General features: G+C 51.3%; 4 protein-coding genes across 4 annotated transcripts; 3 read left to right on the top strand and 1 right to left on the bottom strand.

Annotated features, from left to right (window-relative positions):
• Nucleotides 1–111: 111 nt before the first annotated feature.
• pgkA (phosphoglycerate kinase pgkA) lies at nucleotides 112–1,532 on the top strand (the record flags this gene model as incomplete). The annotated part of the gene is made up of 3 exons (XM_043270053.1): nucleotides 112–177; nucleotides 283–703; nucleotides 766–1,532. 3 exons carry the CDS (start codon nucleotides 112–114, stop codon nucleotides 1,530–1,532), a joined length of 1,254 nt encoding a protein of 417 aa, XP_043125988.1.
• Nucleotides 1,533–2,070: 538 nt separating this feature from the next.
• Nucleotides 2,071–2,555, bottom strand: Aspvir_006864 (proteasome regulatory particle lid subunit SEM1; the record flags this gene model as incomplete). The annotated part of the gene is made up of 3 exons (XM_043270054.1): nucleotides 2,071–2,104; nucleotides 2,252–2,357; nucleotides 2,444–2,555. 3 exons carry the CDS (start codon nucleotides 2,553–2,555, stop codon nucleotides 2,071–2,073), a joined length of 252 nt encoding a protein of 83 aa, XP_043125989.1.
• A 1,018-nt stretch (nucleotides 2,556–3,573) lies between these two features.
• Aspvir_006865 (TTC39/IML2 family protein) lies at nucleotides 3,574–6,119 on the top strand (the record flags this gene model as incomplete). The annotated part of the gene is made up of 6 exons (XM_043270055.1): nucleotides 3,574–3,664; nucleotides 3,728–3,745; nucleotides 3,849–3,925; nucleotides 3,993–4,059; nucleotides 4,139–5,226; nucleotides 5,283–6,119. 6 exons carry the CDS (start codon nucleotides 3,574–3,576, stop codon nucleotides 6,117–6,119), a joined length of 2,178 nt encoding a protein of 725 aa, XP_043125990.1.
• A 1,095-nt stretch (nucleotides 6,120–7,214) lies between these two features.
• Aspvir_006866 (MFS transporter) lies at nucleotides 7,215–9,137 on the top strand (the record flags this gene model as incomplete). Its single annotated transcript, XM_043270056.1, has 5 exons — nucleotides 7,215–7,578; nucleotides 7,650–7,671; nucleotides 7,731–7,822; nucleotides 7,883–8,214; nucleotides 8,271–9,137. 5 exons carry the CDS (start codon nucleotides 7,215–7,217, stop codon nucleotides 9,135–9,137), a joined length of 1,677 nt encoding a protein of 558 aa, XP_043125991.1.
• Between the last annotated feature and the right edge of the window lie 339 nt (nucleotides 9,138–9,476).

The raw sequence follows: 9,476 nt of genomic DNA on the forward strand, positions 1-9,476 counted from the left end.
CAGTCTCTACTTTGTCTGTTTAGTGAATCCAAAGGTACACTCGTCGTTACTTCTCGTTTCCAGGCCCGATTAGCTGACCCGGCCTACATTTTGATAGAAACACAATACACAATGTCTCTCACCAACAAGCTTGCTATCACGGACGTCGACCTCAAGGACAAGCGTGTCTTGATCCGGGTACGTTGTGCTGAAACCGAATCCATGAGCCAATCGACGATTGACTTGCGGGAGAGTACCATGTTTTGAGCGCGCAATGGCTAACATGGCCCCCGTGCCTGGCAGGTCGACTTCAACGTCCCTCTCAATGAGAAGAAGGAGGTCACCAACCCCCAGCGTATCGTCGGTGCTCTGCCCACCATCAAGTATGCCATCGACAAGGGCGCCAAGGCCGTCATCCTCATGTCCCACCTTGGCCGTCCCGACGGCAAGAAGAACCCCAAGTACAGCTTGAAGCCTGTTGTTCCTGAGCTGGAGAAGCTGCTCGGCAAGAACGTCATCTTCACTGAGGACTGCGTTGGCAAGGACGTGGAGGAGACCGTCAGCAAGGCCTCGGGCGGCCAGGTCATTCTGCTTGAGAACCTGCGTTTCCACGCCGAGGAGGAAGGTAGCTACAAGGATGAGGAGGGCAAGAAGGTCAAGGCCGACAAGGAGAAGGTTGCCGAGTTCCGCAAGGGCCTGACTGCTCTGGGTGACATCTACATCAGTAAGCATGGAGTTCTTTCTTGATCTGGATCGAACTAGAAGGTGCTAATAACGTTGTTCCAGACGATGCGTTCGGAACAGCCCACCGTGCCCACAGCTCGATGGTCGGTGTTGACCTGCCCCAGAAGGCCTCCGGCTTCCTCGTGAAGAAGGAGCTCGAGTACTTCGCCAAGGCTCTCGAGAGCCCCTCGCGCCCGTTCCTGGCCATCCTTGGTGGCTCCAAGGTCTCCGACAAGATCCAGCTTATCGACAACCTGCTGCCCAAGGTCGACAGCCTGATCATCACCGGTGGCATGGCCTTCACTTTCAAGAAGACCCTGGAGAACGTCAAGATCGGTAACAGTCTGTTCGACGAGGCCGGTAGCAAGACCGTCGGCGATATCATCGAGAAGGCCAAGAAGAACAACGTCAAGATTGTCCTGCCTGTCGACTACATCACGGCCGATAAGTTCGCCGCCGACGCCAAGACCGGCTATGCCACCGACGAGGAAGGCATCCCCGACGGCTACATGGGCCTGGATGTCGGCGAGAAGAGTGTCAAGCTGTACAAGGAGACCATTGCCGAGGCCAAGACCATCCTCTGGAACGGTCCTCCTGGTGTCTTCGAGCTGGAGCCCTTCGCCAACGGTACCAAGCAGACTCTGGACGCTGCTGTTGATGCCGCCAAGAACGGCGCCATTGTCATCATCGGTGGTGGTGACACCGCTACTGTTGCGGCCAAGTACGGTGCTGAGGACAAGCTCAGCCACGTCTCCACCGGTGGTGGTGCCTCGCTGGAGCTTCTGGAGGGCAAGGAGCTGCCTGGTGTTGCTGCGCTGTCAAGTAAGTAAACGAAAGAATAATGTCTTGAATCAAAAGCAAATTTTCGCGTTCATGAAGACCTTCAAGAAGCGGGAGGCGAGCTCTCTATGAATATAATGTATAAACCAACGAGTTAATCAGAAATGAAAAGAGTATTCGAATCAAGAAAGTTTCTGATATAGTGGTTTAATAGATACGAGCGCCAAGCTGTGATTAATTGCGCATGCGAAGCGTCATGACAGTCGAACGACGGTTCCATCTCATTCATTAATTGTAAATAAATAGGAGATATGTAGAGAATCGATACACCGGTCGCCCAATTCACTGCGGGCCTGCATCGCAGACATTGTACCATATAACCCTCAAGCCGATATACCATCAACCGCAGAGTTGACCAGCTTTCGAGGCAGGACAGGCATAGGTTATTAAGCCTGACTAGTATGCGAAGCTTCCATCATCTATTCTCGTCCGTACCGCATGCAGGTCTTACGTTCGGTAAGGTTCGCCCCAGGATCATGTCGGTTCAACCGGTATCACTCTCGCAAATCTGTAACGCGCTAATGGATACTAATGGGATGCTTCGACCTTCTTGAGTTCCTCTCTATAGTGCGAATAGCATCGTCAGTAACGATGGTATAAACGTGACAGATGGAGCATGATGTGATGTGGCATGGTGGAACCCGAATCCACGGAAAATCCTCCCAGCAACGAGGGAAAGCGAGGTTCGACAGCGCCGTGAGCAACGTACTTCAACTGCTTTGAGAAGTCTTCCGCAGCATCATCGTCGTCCCAGCTCTCCTCCCACAGATGGACGTTATTTCCGTTTGCTTGTTCGCTTTCCTCTTGAGGCCAGTCTAGATGCTCACCGGTCAGCAGTAGCTCGTCGTTGCATTGGGGGAATACCCCGCCTCCCTCTAAGCGGGGCAGCACAGGTGCTCACCTTCGACTGGGAAATCTTCGAATTCATCGTCTTCCTCTAGTACGGTGGGCTTCTGCTGTGTTGGCTGTTCGGAGGTTTCGGGCTTATCCTGTGTCTGTGTTGTGTTCGACATGGCGGCGTTGTGTGAGGAAGAAACGAAAAAGGTTAGGATCGAGAAGATGGGCCGATGTGTTTCCCTGATGTGAAAAGGAAATTTTATAAATATTAGGCAGGCCAAGAAGGTGGTCAATGAGGTAGGTTACTATGGTCGAGAGATCAGTAGTCTGTTCACCTAGATGAGGTATCTGGACAAGGTCGGTCAAAGGCGGCGGCGATCTGCCTTGGCCTCAGGCCAAAACTCCGTGAGCAGCGCGAAGAGACCCTAACTAGGTAACAAGGTAGCGTCCACTGCCCCCTCTGACGCTGTAGCCTACAGAACACGGACGCAACTTTAACAAAGCTAACTAACAGGCTATCTAGATGATCACTGTGTCCCCATTTCCTGAACCACCAATGATCATTGTGACCGTGCAGAAAGGTTTGACGCCTAGTCCATTAGGCTGAGGCTCTCGGGGTTAACGGAACAGGAGGGACGAGAGCCTCAAACCCACCGATGAGCTTGCTAGCTAGAATGGTGAGTTACTGATGATAGACAAGAGATCTCAGTATGCACTGGAGATAGCGAACGATCCATTGGATGGTTGATGATGGAATATCAAACGGATACTTGAACAATGACTGGCTGGGCTATATGGATCGTGGATAGCCATGTCGGGCAGAATGCTCCGCCCCCGGCCATGGACTAAACCGATAAAGCCGTCTACGATCTTATTCAATATTATTATTATTTATCATCAGCACAACTCCGGACCTTTATTTGTTTTCCTCCGTTCTCTTGCTTATTCTTCTTCCTTTTAAAGTATTCATACGTAACATTCAGCTCCTCTCTGGAGCCATGCCCTCAGTCGGTATCTGAGGGAGACGCGACGTTTCTCCCATTTCGTCATATCCTTCATTCGGGTCCGGACACTTCCGTTTCTCGGTCTGATATGAGATTTCTGATTCGGTATCTCTTGTCGTAAATATACTTAATATTATTATTTCTCTCCTTTCACTATTGCGTCCGGTTCCTAGCGAACACTACTCACAATATGTTCCGAGTTGGTTCATGGCTCTATGGCAAGAAGCCTGCTGCCAATGCCTCGACGCAGTCTCTCGACTCTTTAGTCGAGTTGCGGGATCGTGAGTGTTCTTTTTGATCTACGTTATGCCGCTTGACTGATCATTTCATTCGGCGCCGATTAGTTGAGGATGCTATGAGGGGTATGTCTGAGCTGGCCTATCCACCAACTTTCGCGCATTCAAGTCATGTGCTTGGACTATGCGACTTAGGAACCAAGACTGACTCTTTTGCTCGATGATGCAGCTGCCACTTTGATTCTCAATGACGACGTCGATGGCGCTGAAGCTGGTCTGGCAGAAGGAACCTCGTCCTTCCATAATGTATGTTTAACCCCATGCGAGATATGACATCATCTTTGTGCTGACCAAATCTGGTACTTGCGTGCAGCTTGGGAGAGGAGTGGTCGGTTTTATTCGGGCGACCTTGGGATTTGAACAGGATATCATGCGCCAAGGTGGGCTTAGAGTTTATCTCCTGTTCTAGATTGCAGTCAATCGCTGTCAGGGGTTTGTCGACCGCTGACGCTCTTGTAGCATCGGAGCGACTGAACGAAGCCGAGACTAGTGCATCCGTCGACCAGCACAGAGCACAGCACAGCTCGCATGCACCGAATACCTACCACTCGCCGATGTATTCGCCAGGAACCGAGTTTGCATTGTGCCAGGCAATAGCACAACTCATGGGCGCCATAGTAGGGGTGCTGAATGAAAGCCTCACAGAGAGTATAAAAGCGTTCTATCGACTCAGGAAAGCTTACATCACTCTCGATGCGATTTTGAAGATGGAACAGAAATACATGGAGGAATTGCGCACTGCGACTCCGGTAGAATCTACAACGTCTGGATCGGTTCCGTCTCCCAAGCGGCACAGCTCTAGCAACCTTCAGTCCTCGCGCTCGTCAATCTCCTCGGCCAAAGTCAAAGAAGCGGCCGCGGATACACTTGCCGCACCTAGCAAAAATGCCGATGTAAATGAAAGGTTGGCCGATTTGAATCTCGCCAGCGAAGCTCTCGTTGCGGAAGACCTTGGTCAAACCCCCACCCCGATCAACGCCGGTATCCTCGACCATGACCCTGACTCCGACATCTTCCAGAATCAGATCGATGTCTTTGTGCATTCTGGTTCCAATTTCTGTTTTGGAGTCCTGCTGTTGCTGATCTCAATGGTGCCACCCTCTTTTAGCAAGCTGCTCAGTATCATTGGGTTCCACGGCGATAAGGAAAGAGGGTTGAGAATGTTGTGGCAGGCCAGTAAGTTCCACAACCTGATCGGAGGGATAGCAGCTTTTGCCATTCTCGGCTACTACAACGGATTCGTTCGTTATTGCGATATCATGCCCGATTCTATCCCCGGCCAACACGGGGATGTGCAGGGTTATCCACAGAAGCGGCTGGAATTGCTGCTTGCACAGATGAGAGAGCGGTTTCCCAAGAGTCAGCTTTGGCTACTCGAGGAGTCCAGGATGAGTGGAGCCAACAAAAATCTTGACAGGGCTCTGGACCTGCTGTGTGGGGAGGAACACAGCCCCCTGAAACAGGTTGAGGCATTGAGGGTTTTCGAGCGGAGCTTGAACGCCATGTATCTGCACAAGTATGAGCTGTGTGCAGATTCCTTTCTTGAGGTAAGAGCTGTTCACAGAGAGAAATCGCAGACGAGCATACTAACGCGTTGACGTAGTGTGTTGACCTGAACTCTTGGTCCCGCTCATTGTATTATTACATTGCTGGGTCGTGCCACCTGTCGTTATACCGGGACGTGAAGGAGACAGACTCTGCGAAAGCCGTAGAGCATGCCGAATTGGCTGAGAAATATTTCCGAATGGCCCCCACAGTAGCGGGAAAGAAGCGTTTCATGGCACGACAACTGCCTTTCGATGTATTTGTGGCTCGCAAGTTTGCTAAATGGGAGGCACGCGCCAAGGAGTGGAAGGTGCCTCTGGTCGATGCGGTTGGCGTTGACCCGATTGAGGAAATGATCTTCTTTTGGAACGGTCATAGCCGTATGACGGACGAGCAGCTGCAAGAGTCGTTGCAGAAACTGGCCTGGAGTGAGTCCAGCGCGAATAAGACCTGGTCACGAGAGGGCCCAGAGGAGAAAGCGATCTTGAAGTTGCTTCGAGCCGCTGTTCACCGCTCGCTGCGCAAACACGCGCAGGCGAAGGAAATGCTCGAGGATATCCTTAGCCAGGACCGAGCATTGTTCAAGGGCCACCTGAAGGACGATTGGATTTGTCCAGTGGCCCACTTCGAAATGGCGGCGAATCTCTGGATGGAACGCCCAACATACATCGCCAACCACGGCGGGACGAGACAAGTCTCGGACAAAGAATCTGCTGGGCCTGTCGACGCAAATGATGCGCTACAGTACGAGAGTGAAAAGGTACGGAAGTGCAAAGAGTATCTGGAAAAGGCGGCAAAGTGGGAGAGCTATGAGCTTGATGCGCGTATAGGTCTCAAGGTGACAGCTGCCATGGAAGCAGTGCAAAGGTGGGAGAGCACACATCCGACGGTCTAAGGATTATGTGCATGATCGGTTATATGAGTTGTACGATGGTATGAAACAGGTTTATCAAGCTTGTCATGGCAGAATAGCACGATAGACAATCTATTTGAGCATGTAGTCACGTGATATATTCCATATATCGTGGTGCTTCGGCGATTGACTGTGATCTTCATCTGGGATGTTCCCAAGAAGTCAAGAACCGTTGCTTGTTTCGACAAAACCTCAGACCATATATGGGAGCATCGCATCCCCGTCCATTTGCCGGACTTGAATTCCCCATTGAGACGATTCTTAGCGGCTCTTCCACGATGGGCAAGAATTATCTACCCGTCCCGAAGCCATCAGGATTGCTTCCATTGCCGAGTTCCACTTTATGGAACGCCGATGGTGGCGATCCATTATTCCTATCCACTCAACGTGGGCTCGGAAAAAATTCCGACGGATATTGCCGCTTGTTCACTGATGCTTCGTGTACGTTGAATCATCTCACTTTTGAGATGGAGTGCATATGGAGTCGCTGACATGTTTCGTGTCGATAAGTCGATGCCGGATAGATCGCATGCTAATGTCGTCTTCCATCCACTCGTGAGAGGACTCTATCTGAAGTCTAAAGCCATGAGATGTTCAGAATCCACACTTACTCTGTGAGTAAGCAGAAGGGCACCAGTCCAGGTACTTATCGGACATCCGATCGGTCTAGGGTTTTGACGGCCAGGGTCCGGTTAAGACGGCTCGTCACGATGGCAATTCTTTGGGACTTTTTGACTAGTCTTGTTTATAACAAGCTCCAATCCCCATGTCTGGTGCCATTGATTCAGTTGATCGCTCGATCATATTATGATTGGCTTGGTGTGGGAGAACCGAGATATAATCCCCTACAAACTTGGGTGACGTCGTAACTCTGTTATCACCTATAAGGCAAACCCGTTTTTGCGCCGAACTTTGCTAGGGAAATACACTTTTCCACTCTACGCAGAAGGAATTTGATTTCTGTCAAATTTTGCGGAAATAGGACGTTTCGCTGGTCTATGTTCTTATAGCGTACTTCTTTGTTTCTTAGCTTTTGTTACCTTGCTATCGCCGTCGCAATATTGCTTCTATGAAGTCATGACCGATAACGACCATTTTTCCCGCACATCTTCCCGCACGTCTACGACGGACAGTGATGCTGAATCTCGAAGTGAACAAAATGGTTTCGGCCGCCATGAACTCGACAACGCAGCGCTGGAAAAGCAGACCACTGCGGCCTCGGGGCTGTCAGTACTCGAACAGCGCGCACAGTCGGTGATATCGAGAATCCGAAGTCGGGAACCTGGGCAAACTGCTCGTTTCACGCACCCTTTGTCGCATACCAAAACGACGGAAGATGTCATTGTGGATTTCGACGGGCCTGATGACCCCTACAGGCCGTTGAACTGGGGATTTAGGAAGAAAGCTGTTACCACCGTGCTATACGGTCTGACAACAATGGGTATACACAGGCCGCTCCCGCTCCCAGAGATGCAAACCAAGCAGGGCTAACTGATTGTTTACGAATAATAGGTGCGACTTGGGCAAGTTCAATGTACGGAAATCCGCTAGCCACGACACTTCACCTGCATCAGCATGTTGACACTTAGACAGTTATTCCACCGGCACCATTCAAGTTTCCAAACAATTCGGCGTTGGAGAGGAAGTCGGCACACTTGGAACAACATTACTACTATTTGGGTTCGGTATGTGATGATGGTCACTGGCATTTACGAGGCGACCAATTTTGTTTATTGACTTTTCAGGACTTGGTCCGCTTGTATTTGCACCTCTCTCCGAAGTATACGGGCGTAAACCTGCCGTTCTCATACCCTACTTCATCGCCGCTATATTCTCGTTCGGCACTGCCACCGCCAAAGATCTGCAGACAGTCATGATCACCCGCTTCTTCACTGGATTCTTCGGCTCGGCTCCCGTCACCAACACCGGCGGCGTTTTGGGCGATATCTGGTCCGCAGAGCAGCGGGGTGCAGCTATTGTTGGATATGCCATGGCCGTTGTCGGTGGTCCTGTGCTCGGGCCAATCGTCGGCGGTGCTATCGTCCAGAGCTACCTTGGCTGGAGATGGACGCAATACGTGAGTGCAGCTCATATCGTCTTGATAAACAGCAGCTAAATACAGACGTACCAAAGATCACCGGCATCATGATGATGTTCTTCCTCGCCCTGGACGTGATCTTCCTCGACGAAAGCTACCCACCCGTCCTTCTCGTCTACAAAGCCCGCCGGCTCCGATACGAGAGCGGCAACTGGGCTTTGCACGCGCGGCACGAAGAATGGGACGTGACCCTCAAGGAACTAGGCAACAAATACCTCGTTCGCCCCTTCCAACTGCTAGCCACCCCGATCTGCTTCCTGGTCGCCCTCTACGCGTCCTTCGTCTACGGAATCCTCTACCTGAGTCTCGCGTCCTTCCCCGTCGAATTCCAGGAAGTCCGCGGCTGGAACCCCGTCGTCGGCGCCCTCCCCTTCCTCGCCTACCTCATCGGCATCCTCTTCGGCGCAGCCCTCAATCTCTTCAACCAGCGGTTCTACATCAAGCGCTTCAAAGCCAACAACAACTTCCCCGTCCCCGAGGCCCGCCTCCCTCCCATGATGGTTGGATCCGTCTTCTTCGCCGCCGGCCTGTTCGTCTTCGGCTGGACAGGCGCAAAGAACATCCACTGGATCGGCCCCAACGCCGGCGCTGTCTCCATGGGCTTCGGCTTCTTCACCATCTTCCAGGCCGCCCTGAACTACCTCATCGATACCTTCCAGCAATACGCCGCCAGCGCCGTCGCGGCAAACACTTTCCTCCGCAGCCTGTTCGCCGGCTGCTTCCCGCTCTTCGCGGGCATCATGTTCCGCAAGATGGGCGTCAACTGGGCGGCTAGCACGCTGGGTTTCGTGGCTGTCGCGCTGATCCCCATCCCGTTCCTGTTCTACATCTACGGACCGCGGATCAGGGCGCGTGGAAAGTGGTCTCAAGCTTCTGTTTACGGTCATGCTCATGGCCGGTAGATCGTTGCATTTCCATTCTTGTTAAATACTTTCGGATTTCTGCATATTTCCGGGTCACGTTGAATATACCATCTGCGACTTTCTTATACCCTTCATCTACTTGATTTCTTCTTCTGTCGGTTCCCAATTGGCACATGATATTACGAGATACCACCATGTCCGATGCATTCTGCGTCAGTTCGTCCCCTGTGCATATTGCATCTGCCTGAAAAGTTTGAATGTAAACAAATAATGGATATTATTACATACTAGAGTCATTAAACAACGAATATATCCAAAAGATTATCAAAAGTCAAAAAGATTGGAGCCGCCAATATACACAGCAAACATTATAAGTAA

The sequence above is a fragment of the Aspergillus viridinutans genome, assembly GCF_018404265.1.
Source record: "Aspergillus viridinutans IFM 47045 DNA, scaffold_4, whole genome shotgun sequence".
Lineage (NCBI taxonomy): Eukaryota > Fungi > Ascomycota > Eurotiomycetes > Eurotiales > Aspergillaceae > Aspergillus > Aspergillus viridinutans.